Source organism: Halichoeres trimaculatus, unplaced genomic scaffold (assembly GCF_033239565.1).
Source record: "Halichoeres trimaculatus isolate MK-OKI-2021-1 unplaced genomic scaffold, fHalTri1.1 fHalTri1_scaffold_16, whole genome shotgun sequence".
NCBI classification, from domain to species: Eukaryota; Metazoa; Chordata; class Actinopteri; order Labriformes; family Labridae; genus Halichoeres; species Halichoeres trimaculatus.
The window spans coordinates 13,695,590-13,714,702 of NW_027437194.1; the positions used below are offsets into that span (position 1 = coordinate 13,695,590).

Genomic DNA, 19,113 nt, shown 5'->3' on the forward strand with positions numbered 1-19,113 from the left:
GGATACAGGCTTACTTTATAGATTTCAGTGGCAGGCTCTTTTCAGCAATAGTCATCAACTTAAATATATCCATTTTATAAGTCTCTTTTTTAACTGTGATTTGATCACAGTTAACACACTGTTCTCTGATTTTTTTGATCCTAAGTGGTATTCTTCTCCGAAGAGATACAGGAAATTTAAAGATATTATGAAATGCAAATAAAAGCATTTTTCTTTCATTTGACTTTTTAAAATTATTTAACTTGAAGTGAATTTATATAAATTTTATGCCAAAATGTTTGCTTGGTTCTCTCCCTCCCGCTCTCTCCCACACAAATACACACAGAAACGCACACACACTCAGCAGTAGCAGACATATCTATACTCATTTTACCAGACTGACCTGGCTCGAGTTTCAGTGTTAATAGGATCAACTCATTTCAGCCAGTTAGATTTCAGCGGGGAGCAAGACATGCACACGCTCAGTCCTCTGTATCATTGACAAGAGGATGTCGCTGAATCACCTCCTCGCTGTGACCTTTGACCTCCACTCACATAAGTAAACCACAGCCTCAGAGTGACAGTATGAAGCGGATATTCCTTTCTTCTCCACACTGTGGGTTATGATACTAATTGTTCTCCTGCTCATGTCGTCCCCCTGTTACATGTCACTGTCTGTTTTTGTTTCTTAGAAACGGATAAAACTGAAATGTAACTGACCCTTGGGGTGTAGAAATAGAGACTCAACCTAGAAACCCAATCAGATAAAATTAGCATTCAAACAAGCAGATACTTGGTTCCCCAGTATCTTGATTTCTCATTTACATTTTGAAGGTACTTTACCTCTTCAGGTAAAATATATTTTAAAATGTGATATCTGATGAAGTAGCAGGAACATATGGGGTGTGTGACTGTGGACTCACTTGGCCAGCTGCTTTTCAGCATCAGCGCAGAGCTCCAGAAGTCCCATGAGCACTGCTGACACGTCCATATACGGCTCCCAGACAGTGAAGCCCCGGCCAATCAGATCGATGGCAGTGCGGCGGATGGTGCTGTGGGGGGGCAGCTTTGGGCTGGGGGGCTGCAGCAGTAGGAAGGTGAGAGCCTTACCTGCAAACATACAAAAAAAAAGTGGAATCAGAGTAGAACAGAAAGGTAAAATCTTAAAACTGAAGTGACAAAAGCTTGATGGGGAGGTTGATCAATTTTGGAGCGTTTCATGTGACTTTATCAGCTCAGGGAGACTGTGGCACATTGGCAGAGTGGGTAACTTCTCAAACATGAGGTTAGGGGTTTGATCCCAGCTCCTACAGGAGCATGTTGAAACATATATGCACTGTGCTGGCTGACATGTTCAACCGTTTAAGAGTTAAAAAGGCTAAAACAAAACATCCATGTTTACTCTTTATTTCTCTTACATGTTTAACTGATTTAAATTTAATCCCAATGACCTTATCATCTCTGAATCAAAGCCCTGCTAAATCCATTAACATTTGCCTCACAAAAAATCCACCTGAAAGATTTATTTCCTTAAAGAAATCACATCTGTTATAAAACACATTTATCCTAATGTTTTCTTTAAGGTTTGAATAAAAATAATTCAACTTTTGTCTTCCATACACACAGACACAAGCTGAGAGGATAAAGACAGGCAGCAGGATGAGGGTCACTTCATAGCTGACCTGACATTTGAGCCAGTCTCTGTGGGGACAGGCTGACCATTACGACTCCAGAAAATATCCCCATCTCTCAATAACACCCCTCCCCCCTTAGCACATACACACAAACACACATGCACACACACACCCTCCCCTGCCTGTCTCACCATCTGAAACCCGAGGTCCAGAGCTTTCAGCAGTGTCCTAACTAAGTGCTGCTAAAAACATAAAGTCTAAGAAAAAGTCGGTCAGATAAGCAAATCAAACAACTGGTTGCATAAAATGTTTGGAACAAACTAACTTAAGCACATTCTTTTCTGATTCCCTTTAATTTGCTTGGTCATTTACTGTTAAATCAAATTGTTCCAGGTGTTGTAGCCATTTCTACATGTCTCCATTAGCATCTTGAAAGCGCTTTAGTTCTTCTTCTGAACCCACTCATGGATCAATACAATTCATTGTATTGTCACTTGAAATGTTAATGCTAAACAGTCATAATATGAAGAAAAATCTGATATAAAACAGATCTTGTACCTAAAGTATTTATAGTCCTATGGTGGCTCTAAAGGTCTTTAAGTCTCCAGACACACACGGCTAATCTCATCATCTGGATCTACTGGCATTTCATCATCAGACAGCCTTAAATGGCAAACCCCTTTCTTTATTGGTTTATATCTACACACAGAGCCTATGGCTGGGCTACGAAAGACAAAGCTAGAGGCTAAGTGTGTTAGCATTGCTGGGTAATGCTGCTATAATATATACCAGCAGCGACAGATAGAGCGCTAACTCTGTTAGCATCATTGGACTACCTTGTTTGGGGAACAGAGACCGTAAGAAATGGACATTGGGGCTAACTTTGTTAGCCTGTATGGTTGGTCGTACAGATACAGAGCAAAGACTGGGCTAATATTCTTTTTCATCTGCCTTACAAGCCACTACTTTTCTTTACCATGGTAGTTTTTATGTTACCCAAATGTAAGCTTGTGTTTGCTGAATAATAATAATAATTTTCTTTTGGGGTTATCGTAACAGATTAATTTTCCTGTTGGGAATCAAAACGAAAAACAAAATTTGCACATCTTAAGGAAGTCATGAATTTCCAATCCAAACTGTGTCATCCCAGAATGAAAATCACCTGTTTTTAATTGCATAATTTGTATTCAGAAAGTGCTCTCTGTTTCTTCTGTTCAATAAACAGAAAATCTAAGTGATTTTTATTTTTTTGTTGCAGAGTAAACTGAATCCATATCCAAAGCACAGCTAAGATATATATTTTGTTTGAAAAACTGGTGACAGAAAATGTACTTTCTTCAAATTTTCACACCACACAATAAGACATTGTGTCAAACTATATGTGTCTGCAATTTATACAATACAACATACAGAACTCTTCACTGGAGCACATAAAGAGTGGGCAACAAAAAAGGGCAAGCTTCATGTGTGAAACTTAAGGGTCACACATGCAGATTATATGTCAGTTAGCGTGTTTTAACTGAATCGGTGATAGAGTGATGCCCTTTGACCTTTCAGCTGGTGATTAACACTGAGGCATCAGCAGAAGCTAAAATCAATCAGGTTTGTTTTACATGTGACCATAAACATACAAAGAATGGACTATGAATATCAAGTCATGTTGTGTTTGATGAACTTTGACCTCCAGGTAATGATTGTTACAAGTCATCAAGACAAGCTATAGTAATCAATTACACCTTAATATTAAAATTATATATTATTATATATATCGTTTGTTATAAATATGGGAATTTTGTTCAAATATAGAAGGCTAAGATGGACAAGTAATCCTAAAACTTAATCAAAACAGTAATGTAACGTTTCCACTATTTCCATCCCAATTTAGGACAGTAAGGTCTACAAAAGGCCAGAAAAGGGTGCTGTTATCACAGCAGGCTTTGTCTCTCTGTCCATGGTGCTGAAATAAGCACCACAATAGAAACTGCTCTTCTCTGTTTCTTATTGCATACAAAAATGTGGATTTTAGGGAGACCAGTATGTCTGTTGAGAAATTTTAATAGCACAGTAAATTTTAAAATTAGCGTCCAATTTTTATAGTATTTTGGATACATCTAATGCCATTTTGTTTGGTTTTCCTCCCTTTAGACAAACTGTTTTAAATAAACTGATAATCAATCAATACGCTTGCGACTGTGTGGGAGGGAGAAGGAGGATAGGTATGATTAAGGGGTCAGGGAGGCTCAGGGTCACCAGTCAAATTCAAATCCCTGACATTTTTTGAATGTGCGTGCATGCTTTTGACACTGGGCCTGGCAACCCCTCCCCCAATAAGAAAGGGCCTCAGAGGTCAGGAGGTCAAAGTTCAACTCTGTGAGCAGTGACTGACTGTGGGTGGGCAGGAGTGTGTGATTTTTTTTTTTTGTTTGATGCTACAGCCACATTTGCACTCCATATGCAATAATTTACTTTTCCTCAGCCATTAAAGATGACCATTCACATTGACTGATCTAATTGGCTGAATACAGGCTCTAAATTTACAGCCCCTCTCCCTTCTGGGACAGAGTGTGAGAGGTCCAGCTAAGGTCCATTTCTCACAGCGGACATCTTTGTTTAAGGCAGGCCTGGACCCAAATGAACCAACAGCTATTGACAAAGCATCAGCCAGCAGTAATGAGCTGTTAGTTAGCACAGTAAACATGTCACATTAACACACAGAGGGGTGATTAGAGCAGAGGAGGAGGAGGAGGAGGGAGCAAAGGAGGAAGGAAAGGAGGTAGAGAGTGTGAAATAGTGACAGATCAGTGGCGTCCAAAGTTTAGCAGGCCGAGTCGACCACTAACAGGCTCCCTACTTACTTCCCTCCATCTACTCTGCCCCCCCCTTTCCACTCTCTCTTCCTCTGTTTGAGCTTAAATGAGAGGTGAAGGTAAATCAATGTGAGGGACTTGGTTAGTGGATGAGAGCTGGATCAGACTGGCTGCAGAGGAAGGGAGCCAGAAAGAGGGGGGAAAAAAACAAACATAATATGAAAAGAAAAAGAATGAGAGCCAGGGAGAGGTGCTGTGTTTGTTATAAAAGTAAATAAGAGAAAAAGAGTAGATGTAAGAAAACAAATATGAAAAACACCTGTAAAATAATGAACCACCAACTGACAGCTTGTATGGTGAGCAGTGAGTATTATTTTGCTAATTAAACCACAAGCAACAAACAAGTCTCCAAGGTGTGCCACCTCTTTTGATGGGGAGTAAAACAGAGAATAGGAGACAAAAAAGATATAATGGAGGACACCTGTCTGTCTAAAATGATGTCAAAACTTTTGGTACCTCCTTGCTTACTGAAAAAAAATGTATAAGTTGCAGTTCATTCACTATGCAAATTAGAAAAAAAAAAAAATAAAAATAACGGCTGCAAATCTTTAAGTGCTGGGGGGAACTTAAGTGCAGCAGGTGTTTTATTGACTGTTAAATAATTTGCAAAAATGAACCCCAACCATCGTCTGCTCAAATGCAGCTCCTGCAGCACTGACTGCACTTTGCAGAATAGAGAAGCAACAGTGAGGCTAAGTCTCTAGGCTTTTCATTTCAAGACTGGAACAATACCCTGTCCCACTGTGGACTCTACAAACCTGAGTGGTCTTGCTGTGTCATCAGTGAATTAATGTATACTTTTTTTCTACTGAAGAGGAAAAGTGTCAGTGGCTGTTTGTTTTCCTTGGATATGAATGATGCAGTCAGAGCTTTGAGTTGAAAAGAGTTTTTTTTTAGTGGTGTAACAAAATTGTCAACTGATGATACAAAATACAATATAGAGCTCACAATAAGATATACACACGATACAAAATAACTTTTGTTCGCAATATAACGGAAAAATCACATTCAAGTATAAAAATTGCAACTTTTTTTCTTTTTTGATGCTTGCATTTTCACTACTCACCAAAGAACTGATTCTTATATCTGAAGGACATAACTGGCATCAGTATGCTTAAAATTAGGAGTCCTACTAGGATTTATGATATAATTTTGTACAGGGATGAGTAATGGCAAGAACCTCACAATAAGATATGCATCACAATACTTGGGTCACAATATGATATTATCATGATAGCACAATTTTACGATATTCTACACAGTTAAACTTTTGATTGATACATATTTTGTATTTTATTGTGCTTGAAATCATGAAAGTCAAATGCAGTGTTACATACAAACACTTAACTTGAAAACATATAGTGCATCAAGTTTGTCACTCTGACTACTGTGAAATTAAACCAATGTTGCCAAAAATCATTGGGTGAAAGATGGGGTTGGTTGGTGAAAGTGATTAAAGTCACTTGGTGTAACTAATGTTACACATAAAAAATCTAATGTTGCACACAACATGACTATGATTATCATTATCAGTCTACTACACTGTAAAATTAAACTTAAAATGAACTAACTGACCCGATAATATAGAAAAAATATACATTAACAGCATCAAAACCCACATCATCAAGTTTAGGTATAAAATATTTTGAATATAATTTGAGATTATATTTATTTTACAGTTTATGGGCAACATACCGTGGAGTGCCATCTATTGCAGTGGAGGTGTGGAGGACTTATTGTACTCACCTAGAATATTATTTTTTATTGTAACAAAAATATTGATATTAAGAGTTGAAATATCAATATTTAATCACAGGTCTAACAATCGTTGTATAATGCTGTGTCAATATCTTTTCAAAAAAGAAAACTCGCTGTTAGTTCTACAAGGCTATTGTATTAATGAATATCCAACATTATCAGTGCCAGACTTGACAAAACTGAACATTTTGTTTGGAGTTCCCACAGTCATGCATTAAAATTCAGGCCCTTTGATTCTTTTTTTTTTAAACTTATTTTATTTTGTGCATTTTTTAAATTTATTTCGCTGGTTTTTTATTTCATAAAATTAATAAGACCCCTATTTTTTTGTGAGCTATTGAGGCAGGGCTTCTGTAAAGAGCCTGAAAGGACATAACTAAGTTCTCGAGGTGTAACCAAACATTTCATGGGATCCAAACATACCTCCAAAGTAACACAATAAAAACTCAATTGAACTAATGTGAGCTACCTAAAACTATCTAAATGACTGTGTCTTGCTGCAAAAACAGGGTAATTTTTCAACATAGAACTCTAACACTATAGGAATCCTTTCTATGAAAAGTCACTGCAGTAACTTACTCTAACTTTCTGGCCAAAACATGAAAAAAGGGCCTCAGGTGTTAAACCTCCAGAATTTCCCTCTACTGTTATTTCATACTGACTCCGTGTTCAACACATTAAGATTTGCTGGGTCTGATTCACAGCAGTGCGTTTTGTATTTCCCACCACCTGCTCATCCTTGTTCAATTTTTGATAACACAAAATAAAACTCAATTTCCAATCAGCTCTCATGAATGCTTAAAAATGCCATCGTTCATGGTGAACGGGCTTCAGAGGGGGCTCCAGGTTTTCTGACATTTACTGAGAGAATTATTGTCCAGAGACACAGATGTAGAGTTGGTCTCTTTTATCCTGTCCGACAAAATCCTACCTTTCCTCTGTCATCATCTGTCCTTCCTTCCTTGCATTCATCCTTGAGCTCATCTATCCTTCCATTCTCCCTACATTTCCCCCCTCTCCACATGAAAACATCAATCTATACTCAGCTGTATAGACCAATGTACCCTCCCTCTCTCTGGGACAGCTCTCATTCATCACACACAGCATTGCACGCCAACAACACCAATCCATCTTTCAATTTCATAACAGGGAGAGAAGAAGGGGGAGATGGAGAATGGAAAGAGAAAGAAGAACAACAGACTAAATGAAAGCATGAAAAAAAGAGTGAAGGAAGGATAAACCAAAGAGGAGGCATGAATGGAAGCAGCACAAGATGAAGGAGCTTGTTTTCAAGGGTGCAGTCACTTTTTAGGCTCAGTTAAAGGTTCAGGATGCTAAATGGAGTAGGGTTAATTTTTTAAAGGAGCCTTATGTCAAAAAAAAAAAAATCAATCGTCAAAATTTAATCATTTCTGCATGTTAACACCCGTACCAGTGCTGATTACTCACTACAGTGCTGTGGTCATATGTCAGTTTAGACAGCCTACACAGAGACTTGTTGAGGCTGCATTAAGGATCTGCATTTTTTGACACAGTCTGTATTTGCTTAAAGCTATGACAAGTTAACACTGAAGACTTTGAGGATTAGTCAATTAAACAAAATTTAAAAAATTAAACAGTGTAATGATATCCTGCCTGAGTTCCAAGGTTGTGGAAGGTGAAGCTCAACTCTAGGGGATCAATTAAATCTTGACTTTTTCCATCTGATGTCTGAGCTTCTAGGGTTTCTGTGGATTTCTGTGTGAGTGTCCGGTGAGTCCACACAGGTGAGCTGACTGCTGTGTAAAAGTCCAACTAAGAACCCTCACGGTCCACAGCCTATCAGTGAAAATACAGGCCCTGTCGCTGGGCGGATTCCCCCCCTGAGGCAGCCAATCAGAGCACAGGAGCAGCGGGATGGAAGAGCAGCTCTGCTTAGTGCAGGTTTGATGCCCACCAAGGTCCAACGCTGCAGGCACAGCGTGGGACGGGCTGGGCTCAGTGAGTGTGTGTTTATATGTGTGTGAGTGGAGAGTGCGCATTTAAGGGTGTGTGTGGAAGTTACCGCCAAGCTCCTTAAGGTGTCAAGCTTGGTGGGTGAAAATCAATCGCATCCCTCTCCTCACCTTTAATCCAACACTGAAGTTTTTACTTTGTCAGTTTTATAGTTCAGAGTTTGGAAAACCTTGATTCAGGACCACAACAAGAACCAGTGACCATTTCTGTTCGAAGGTCAGACAGCGAGTTGTGATTGGCTGCTATGATGTGAAATTGTGAATGCAGTCTCTTTAAGAATAAATAAATATATCCAGAATGAAAACACTGCTGATCTAAGAGTCTGTAATCACTGTATTTAACTCACATGTGTGTCTTGCCAAGGAGTAGTTGGACGATCCCCCGCTTGTCAGTCCAAAGCCCTCAGGAGCCTGACCGCCAGCTCGAGCCCGTAAGGAACCCTTTGGTGGCTCAATCTCAGCGCCGAACTCTGCACCGATGACCCCCAGCAGCACAATAGCAGTGGCCTGTTTACGGCGCTCCTCGTAGGAGTTGGAGATCTTCTTGGCATTTGGTGGAAGGTTGGACAGACATCCTGGTGGGGAAACAGAGAAAGATGATGGACTTGAATGTTTTTGGGGTTGTCTGTTGATTTCTTAATGTCCATTGTTTCAAGTTTAAATCTGAATAATTTCTTGACTGTGCTAACCGGTGGCATTAAAAAGAGAGCAATGCCCCATCTTTTTCTGGTGACTAAATAAAAATAAAAAAAAACATCAAGCCAAGGTCTACAATTACAAAAACTTTCTTTCATAACACTGCACTACATACTAAAGGCTGAAAAGAAAATGTTGGTCAGTTTATTTCCCTTCCTGGCCACCTTGAGGGAGTTTCAGCTGAGAAGAGAAAGTGTGTGAGGGACTGTTTTTTTTCATGTCTTTCTTTTCCTCCATTTCATTGTGAATGCTGGTTTTGGAGCAGCAGGCCTGTGAGCCTCCTGTGAGCCGATAACAACTGAACAGGCACACTTCTATTGTCCCAGTATTAACCATTACTTGCACACACACTCACACACGCAGACACACGTCTCATTGTCCTGCTGAAAGCCTTTAGTCACAGTGCGATCACACAGACACACACACACACACAGACGGCCATGTTCACAGACATCAGCAAGGATTTTTGGACACGTGCAACTGGGGACTCTTTTGTTATACGTGTAAGTGTGTGAAGTAAGTGTGTGAGTGTGTGTGAGAGAGAGAGAGAGAGAGACAGAGAGAGTGTGCTAGTGGGTGTGTCTTCTTTTGTGTGTAGTGTGTCACACAGCGGGAAGCTGCTGCAGCCCTGTGAGGGATGAATGAATGTGTGTGTATGTGTGTGACCAATAAGTGTGTGTGTCTGTATGAGTATCCCAGCAGGAGATGAGAGCTCCTTACACACCTTTGATCAAAGGCCCAATAAGGACTACACAGAAAATCTGTGCGTGTGTGCGTGTGTGCGTGTGTGTGTGTGTGTGTGTGTGTGTGTGTGTGTGTGTGTGTGTAACATTTGAACACACACACATACAGACACGCACACACACACACTCCTGCTGCCTCCACCCTCAGATTTCAATTTCTTATTTTCTCTGTCTCTGGATGAGCGAGCATAGTATTATTATGGATTTGTATCACAGGGGAACAAGCAGCCCCCCCACACACACACACCCTCCCTCAGGTGTAGGGGTGACCGAGCACACTGGGTGTGATGAATAGAAAGGCTGGGTGACTGCTGTGTTTACTTCCTGTTGAACGTCGCACAGTGTTCTCTTCTAATGTTGGATTCATAAACGTTCAATTATCTCTACTGATTGTCACACGACAGCTTCAACTTCAAAAACATCATCACTCAGGATTAAAGAAAGATAAATAGCTTTCTGAAGAGAAACATAGAGAAGAAAGAAACTATACTGTTGACAGTTCAACTCTGTATCAGACAATAAAAAGCTTCAACTCAAAGATGAACACTTACATTTTCATAACTGACATTTTTTCCTTCTCTGATTCTGTTCATTTATATTATACACAAGTATGCACTGTAAGCTTTACTCTACCTTTTGTTATTTAATTTTTTTACACTGTGATGCCTTCTCCTAACTTTCTCACTTTACTCCTTGTTTTTTAATAACAGTGTGTTAATTGAGGATTCATACTTTACATACTAAAAGAATCCTTATTACCTTCGCCAAGGAGGTAATGTTTTAGGGAGAGTCTATCTGTTTGCCTGTGAAAAACATAACCCAAAAAGTAACAAACAGATCTTAATGAAATTTTCAGGAAATGTCCAAAACGGGATAAGGAAGAAGTGGTTGAATTATGGAGCTGATCCGTATCACTGTCTGGATCCAGAATTTTTTTTTTAAATGGATTCTCTATCATTGTAAGATAGGGTCGTTTTCACCATATGTGTATATAACTCTAACTAAATGGTTGTATTGCTTTGCAAAAAAATACGAGACAAGGTCACCATAATTTCTGACAGATGTAAAAGTACGATCCACATCCAGCTAATATTCTGGATACTAAGATCCAGACTATGAAATATGTACTGGGTCGTCGCAATTTTCAACACTGTCAGGTAACAAATGATCGTACAAACCTGCAACTAACACCAAATTGTAACAGACAGTCCACTGAAAAGGAGTAAAACATTAAAGAAGGACTTAAGTGTTGCGTGACGATCACAATATGTCTGGTGGAGGTCTGCGCTCTCTGAGTGCTTTTCTAGTTGTTTCTGCTTTTTCTGTCATGGAGCTGATCCTGGTAAATCTTAGTGTAGCTATACATACATTGTATCAGAATAAAGCTGACAATACATCTGCGAGTACTGGTGAAAATGATGGGGTTTTTTTTGTTGTTTTTTTTGTTTTTCTTTTAAAATTTTAAGAAATCCTAACATTGTATTCAGATTTGGCTAAAAGTAAACACTTTAACAAAATCTGAATGTCTTTTCATGTAAACTTCAGTCAGGGCAAAAATTTGTATGACAGGATAGGAGAAAGCCATTGTAGAGTTGCTTTGATACTTTCATGTTATTACAGTGGATTAAAGTTTAAAAAAGTATGCATATTAATAAATATCTGAAATTGAGTGTTTGCTGTGTGTTTGTTTCAGTTCATTTTTCAGACCCTGTGCGGGACCCCCTCCCCCTATATTTCCATACTATATCCCGGTGTCTTTTTATAATGAGATTGCTAAAGGCCAGCTGTCATTTGGAAGAAGGCCCAGCGGCCGGCTCTGATAAATGGATTAAAGATGGCATCCATCCCCAGGCCAGACTGGGCCAGTAGATAACAGAATTAGAGATAGACTCCCAACTAGAATCTCTAAAAAGTTCAGATTTACAGAGAAAGAGGAGGTAAAGGCAGAGTGGAGACATGGAGACAGGAAAAGATGAGGGAGAGGGTATCTGTATGACAACACTTTTCGTGTTATTTTGACTTTTTTCTTACAGTCAGAATTGAACCAAACTGCTGAGTGTGCACCCATCCCAACTGTTCATTAAGATACAGGGATACGTAATTTCCTGGTGCTCATATCACTCATGTTTTTGCAATGATCTCTCTCACCTTGTATATCATTCCCTCCATTATCTTGTAAAAAATGTTCATCAATATTCTCTTTGGGAGTCCAAGGGGGCTGAGGCACTGTCAAGGTTTGGGCAGAGAGCACACTGCTGTATGGTCATTGGTATTTGTCAATATCTAAATCAAATGTTCTAATTCACTGCTTTGCTGAATCTGCAATAAGATTTATCTTCATGTATGAACCACAGTTAGCTCGCCATCACACTAAAATGTAAATTTAGTAGAGACTTCTTAGAGTCGTTGTCACTAGATGAATAATTTAAATTAAGCTGCAAAACCAGCATAAAACTTTTAAATGTGGTTCATCTCAGAATCAAAACTTTAACCATAATATTATATTCATTATTTTTAAAATGAAAATACAGTTCTACAAACTTGAAGATTGTCTATTTAATTTTGTGAGAGAACCATGGTCTTCACTGGTAAAGCTCATGGGTCAGATTGAGTCCATCTTATAACCTACCAGCATTAAATTTACTGATAAAACAGAGAGTACCAATCAGACATGCTCACAGCAGAACATTTTCCTTTTATGAGCAGAGTTTGGTTTCAAAAATAACCTTTAGAAAAATGGTGATGTCGTAACTTGGCTCAAACAGCCAATTTCGCACCTATTACCCACTCAACCATTGAGCCAGAGTTTCCCCCTTACAGCCGGTTTAGGTCAGGTCAGATTTAAAGAATCTGAAACTCTCTGAAAGAAGAAACTTTTTGGGGGGTTAGAACTCTGAACTTTTATAAGGGTATCCAGCCATGTTGACATTTTACCTGTGTCTGAAAAGAAGTCTTAGCTGACTTTGAACTACAGAAGCTCAAGAAGTAAGTGCCGGTTTGTTCTGTAACTAGCCAACCAAAGTTAAATTCAGTCAGATCAGAATGAATTGGATTTTTGAAAAATTTCTAACTTCTATTTACTGAAAAGGGTACACAGTTATAAGGCATAGGTTAAGAGTAGATGTTTACACGTTTAACAATCAAATAGCATGCTTAAAAGTGACTCAGGGCTCTAACCTTTACGATGTGATCTTAAAAAAAAAAGTTATGTACAGTCTTCTAAAAACTTTCAGATCTCATGAAATGCCTTAATTTTGGGGATGTGATATTTTTTAGTCAGGCAGCATCACTGTCTGTCCGAGCATACCTGCTCTGTGGATGCACTGATTGATTTTTGAAGCCTATCGATCGGCTTCCTTCACAACCGGCAGATCTATTATAATAACATTGTATCCAAATCCTATTTGTTGGCCAACCTGCTCCAAAACATAACCCAATAAACTAAAGAGGGGGATGGACGAGCTACCTACGCTCCCGCTTGGCTAAATCTTCATAAAAACCGCGGATGGATCAGAATAAAAAGGCTTTCTGGCTGAAATGACATTATCAATAAAGGAAGGAATCTGTTTTTTTAAAAAAGGAGCAGGGTGGTGTAATGCAACAACCTGTAGAGTCTGTGCAATCACTGGAAAAATATGAAAAATGAAGAAGAATACAGAGTACTCTTTCACATTGGAAAACCTTACAAAGTAAAAGGTGTATATCTTATATTGCATATATTTTCACATTCTCTATGAATGTAGTGCAACAAGTGAAACATCTTCAAAACCATTTTTTTATATTTTGACCATTTTTTCCCTTTTTATTGTTCTGGCCTCTTTTTTCTTTTGCATTTTCAAAGTTTCTCAAAGCTCAAATTGGCAGTGACAAGCGTTGGAAGTTTCAGAGACAAAGGGGTACACAGAGAATAAGGACTGAACATCAAGATGCAGAGACAAGGAACCACAATAAAGCAAAGAAAAGAAAAGAAAAGAAAAGAAAAAAGAAGAAAGAGATGGGAGGGAGGTTGGGATAAAATAAATCAAAGGATGGATACAGACTGAAACCAGTGAGAGGTAAAGTAAAAAGAAAAAAAAAAGGAACAATAAAAGACAGAGCTGATTTCTGTGTTTAAAGACTAGAATCAATACAGCAGCGCACGCACACACACACACACACACACACACACACACACACACACACACACACACACACACACACACACACACACACACACACACACACACACACACACACACACACACACACTCAATTTGGGTCAGCTCTCTATCAATTAACTTCACAATCCTCACAAGTTGCTGTCATCCAGATAATAAACCACTCTTTATCATCAATACTGAATTAAGTTACACTTTAAATAAATGGGAGCATTTCTTTTTTCCCTTATAGCTTTGCACATTTTCATTTCAGCATTACAAAACAGTTTTTTTTTAAGCAAATAAGTTTTATCCATGTTATCTGTCAAAGTGTAATTGGTGGTGGCTTCGGCTGTAGGAGTGTGGTCAACATTAATTAAACATCATCAGCCTGTCTGGTTAAAACTACAGTTACAGCCTATTAGATGAATTATTGGTAGTTTTATGACTGTGGGTCTGAAAAGCCGCCCATATGACATGTCCAAGTTGCAGCACAGCCATTAGCCCATCGCTATATTACTATTCTGCTCTACAACCTGGATGTAAACAAGCACAGGTATTGGATCCCATCTCATAGCACGGCATGGGCTGTCAGTTTTTGGATAGAGTCAATGGAGATAAAGATGTAATTAGGCCGTGTCTGGTTAAACTGGGGAAAAAAAAACCCGCTGAACCTGATTAATGTGAAACAAACTAAGTTGTTAGATATGCATGGAGGATCAAAGGCTGTTGCTACATAAGCTACAATTAGTCACATTTAGCCATTTAATGTTGTTTACCCAAGGGAACGAGCCTGTGTCAGGCTGATTTTTTAGTTTTCGCTGCTCTAATTACATCAACCTAATTGTTCTCAATTTTGATTGTTTTGTGAGAGTTTTCTAACTATTTACTCCTGAACATCCTCAGTGATGACAGCAGATAAGTTCTTTTGCTATATTAATCACACACTTGTAAATGTCTGCAAAGAGATATTCATCTCCTCAAATGTTAATTTTTCAAAACTCACTTTATTAATTCATTTCTGTGAATATGCTCAGAGGTTGTCAGGTTTTGCAGATATTTATAGCAAAATGTGTGTTTTAAGCTTCTTTGATTTAAAAAAAAAAATTGAGTGAGAATCAAAAATAAAATAATGATCCATATCCTTTGATTGATAACATCTTAATTGTTGATTAAAATGTGTTTTCATTTAGAGGTGAATCCATATTTTGCAAGTGCAATTATTGTCTGACTTATTTTTCTGATCCCTCTTTTTATCCACAGACAATTTTGTATCATTCCAATACAAAATATTTTGTAAGATTTTTTCTGAACATATTAAATGTAGTAGAAAGTCATGAATGGGTTAAAAGTGTTATCAATAAACTGCATATAAAGTTAAGCATTCTTTATAATAAAAAATGTTAACATTTTGTTTTTGTCCCCCTACTGAGGAAGCCAAACCAACACACTCCCACCCCTCTGGAGCAGCAGCCCCACAATCTTCCCATGATGCATCCTGATTCTGCCTCCATTGGTAATCAATGGGAGACTGGTAAAACCTGATCGCCAGGGACTGAAGATGGGGATCAATACCAGCAGGAAACTGATGTGAGAACCAAGGATGGAGGGAGAGAAAGTTAACGACAGATGGTAAAATACTGTGAGAGAAAAAGTTTGGTTAAAAAGATTTTAAAAAACTAACATAAATGGGTTAAGAAAAGATGATGGGCCACAAAAATTCCCTAAAACAAAAGAGTGAAAGAGCTGTGAGAGGTGGGGGGAGGATGGGCGTAAAACACTGTCCTTACAGCAAATGTCAGGAGACAGAAAATCTGGGGAAATAATTGAAAAACACAATTAAGTTGATAAAGAAAAAAGATTTGAGTCCTGGAACGATGGCTGCCCTTCCAAGTGAGCCGAGTCCATCTGAAGGTTAAGTGTATTTTACCGTCTTAAGACAGACAGAGGAGCTATCTGCACTCGCTGGAAACAATGCTTCAATTAGATATGGAATGGGAGGGTTGGGGGATGAGGTAAGGTGGGGGCATCCTTGTGGGATACAACAAATAAAGTGGACACAAGTTTGTAAGAGAGGAAAGACGAATGCAAACGTCTGTTTCTAATTTATCCATAAACCCTCCTGATATCTGCTGGTCATCCAACAGTTCTCTGACTGATTATTCTCCATTACTACAACTGTGAGATTGTTTAATTTGCCACCAAACACATGGAAAGAAAAGCATCAGACAAGCAAACTGAATATGTGGGTAACAGTGAAGTTGGTGAAGTTTAGCAAAAAGACTGGTTTGGGTTTAAACGAGTACACTTGTACTGGATAAATTGGGTTTGTGCAATGTCTGTGACAAAAGTTGATAGAGTAGATATCATGTTATGAAGCGTCACACCTGACTTTTAAATCATGGGACTTAAAACCCAGTCTCCTAGTTCAAAGTGTTCAAGTTGTCTGTAACCTATTATTAATGTATGTGTTTATTGATAACTGATAACTCAAAAAGTTACAAATGGATATTCGTGAAATTTTCAGGAAAAGTTTAAAATGGGATAAGGAAGAAGTGATTAAATTTTGGAGGTGATCCGGATCACCATCTGGATCTAGGAATTTTTCAAAAGATTCTTCATCATTGTGAGAGAGGGCAGTTTTCACCATATGTGTATATAACTCCACGATAAATGGTTGGATCGCTTTGCAAAACCAAGAAGGACAGCACTGTAATTCATGCCTTCAGACATCAAATGCAACAATACTTTCTAACATGTTAAAAAATTACCTAAACAATTTGACTTTTTTCAGATATTGAACTAACATTATCTAAATCTAATGTCAAAAATGTCCAGAAAACCACAAGTTTGTGCGTGTTTGAGTTATATTCTTCAGCCATCTGTTCAGATAAGAAAGGTATTCTTATCAGTTTCTAAACATAACTTCAAAGGGATCACATCACTAGTTAGTTGGAGCAAAGTGTGCTTCATCCCTATCAACTGCTTATTCCTCCCTTATGTTTTCTGCTGTAGTAATGCAGCAAAGCCCACATGCAGGATCACCTCCCTATGTCCCACTTTGCTCCATGATCATTTTCTAGTGTATGAAGTATCGGTAACGCTAAAAGCCTGAGATCTTATTCTATCCTCCACTCTCAACAATGTGTTTGTGCAGCAGTTTAATTCGAGATCGGGCAGGTTTTTAATACAACCAATATCTTCTGAACCGAGTGGTTGTCAGATCCATGCTGCTAATGGGATGGACGGTGAAATGGAACCTGATGTTTATTACTTTAATGCAGAGACCGTGGAAAGCCCTCATCACACCACTTCTTCATAAAGAAAGAATTACTGTCATGGAGGACATCACATTTTAATCATTCTCTTCACTCACAAATGAATCAAAGCAAACTGATGAAACCTGATTTCATCTGTGCATTATAAAAAAGACAGTTCAACATTTTACACCTCACCTTTCTGATCAAGTCTGCAGGTGTTCAACTCCTAAATATGATGGCACTGTTCAGTCATTTGGATCTTCAAATGAGCAACATTAGGGTGTTTGTGCTTACACTTTTTGCTGTTAAAGGACAAAAAAAAACCCAAAAGATCATTTTTTTAGGGTAGAGGAGAGGAACCATTCCTCATATAAACCACTGTGAAATAAAAGCAAATAAAGAGAGAGTTGTTTCTCTGTTGAGAAATAGGGAAACAGTAAGGGAGAACTTTGTCAACAGATTTACAGTTTGTTGTTTTGAGTCTGAAGTTTTGGATCAATTCAAGATGTCTGACAGGTAATCCTACTGGATTACCAACAGCAGGCTGTTAAAAGACAAATTATCTGAGAACACCTCAACTCAACACTTTCCTGAGCTGAATCATTGTGGATGGTAAAGAAGAAGAAAAAACATAGTTTGGAGATAGATTTAACTCTTACAAGGTATCAAAATAGAAACATACAGATGCTTGTCTTGTGACAGGCATTTTGAACTTTACAATCATGGAATAATTTTGACCATATTTGGGCAAACGGTGGAGCTGAAGAGGAGTAATGGATCTGTTAACAGCAAGTTAAGAAAATTGAACAGTCTACTGCCATTCATCAATCATCCCCTACAATGTAAAATTGTCATTCAGTATTTTCACATGATGTTACAAAAAATAATTTATTGCATAAATCCCACAAAATATTTTTCATGTTACATGTTAGTGAGTTGATTTTTTTAAATCTTTAGCATAAAAGCTGATACAGTAAGAGATATCTTGTCATTCATGTCTTCCAGTGACCTGGGTACCTTCCGGATACTAATTTAATCCCAAGTAAGTGACACATAGGAGGTTGATTTGTTTCATAGAGGTAGTAAAGAAACTATGCGGTTTTTAACTCAATTTACAAGTCAAATTACAAGTCTGTCAATAGTGCAGTCCCACCATGTGACCCAGGAATCCAGTCAGTAAACCAGTTGTTTTCATTATTCTCTGTGGCTTTCCATATCTGTGTTCAGACTATGAGCAGGCTGCCGCTCTGCAACACACTCTCACTCATACACAAACACACAGGAACACACAACCCCAAGGCCAGTGCTTTATCTTTGTGACACATTCATAAACCCTGACACACACATACACACACTCTGCCCATCCCCCCTTTTATGTGCACATGATCACATTGTCCACTCAACCATAAGACAGGTGTTTCTGTGCATGTACGTATGTGTGCATGTGTGGGTGAGTAAAAAACAGAGAAAGAAAATGTGGGTGTCATACAGCCTGTAATTTCTAAGGGTGAATACGTTTTTTTCTTCCTCTGTTATACAATGTTGAGTCCACTTTTCAACACCTCAACCTGTTACTAAAACATACTATATCCAAAATTCCCTGCCACCCCACCTCAACACACCATATACAAACCTGAGCTGAGAAAAACACACTGTAAAATACACAAAATTATAAATGAACAAACTTTTACAAGACAATCTATGCTTAAATTACACGACAGTATACTGGGACTCTAGATCTTAGCTAAACTTACCATATCACACAACATACATTTTTTTAAACTACAGTAGACTAACGTGTTATCTTTCCCTCTGTCATTCACAGACGCTAGAAATACATTCCTGTACATTACTGATATTTGGACAATAACCGCGCTGCTTTGTCTCTAACACAATAACTTTCTCATTCACCAGCTGGGTCCCCTCACTGTGTAGAGCAGAAGAGAAACAATCATCAGAAACTATCAGTTGCAGCTCGGACCATTTATCTCTCCATAAGTTCAATCAGTTCTGAAGAGAAATGTGATCTGACCCAAACGACCTCCA

The 19,113-nt window shown here is 38.4% G+C and overlaps 1 protein-coding gene across 3 annotated transcripts in view; it reads right to left on the reverse strand.

Annotated features, from left to right (window-relative positions):
• The window catches only part of wdr7 (WD repeat domain 7), a 93,727-nt gene that overhangs the window by 21,133 nt on the left and 53,481 nt on the right, over nucleotides 1–19,113 (reverse strand). For all 3 annotated transcript variants that reach the window (XM_074689893.1, XM_074689894.1, XM_074689892.1), the window contains 2 exons: nucleotides 8,580–8,807; nucleotides 903–1,089 (listed from right to left, as the gene is read on the reverse strand). In XM_074689893.1, the coding sequence (XP_074545994.1) occupies nucleotides 903–1,089; nucleotides 8,580–8,807 (415 nt within the window). The remainder of the gene's footprint in view (nucleotides 1–902; nucleotides 1,090–8,579; nucleotides 8,808–19,113) is intronic.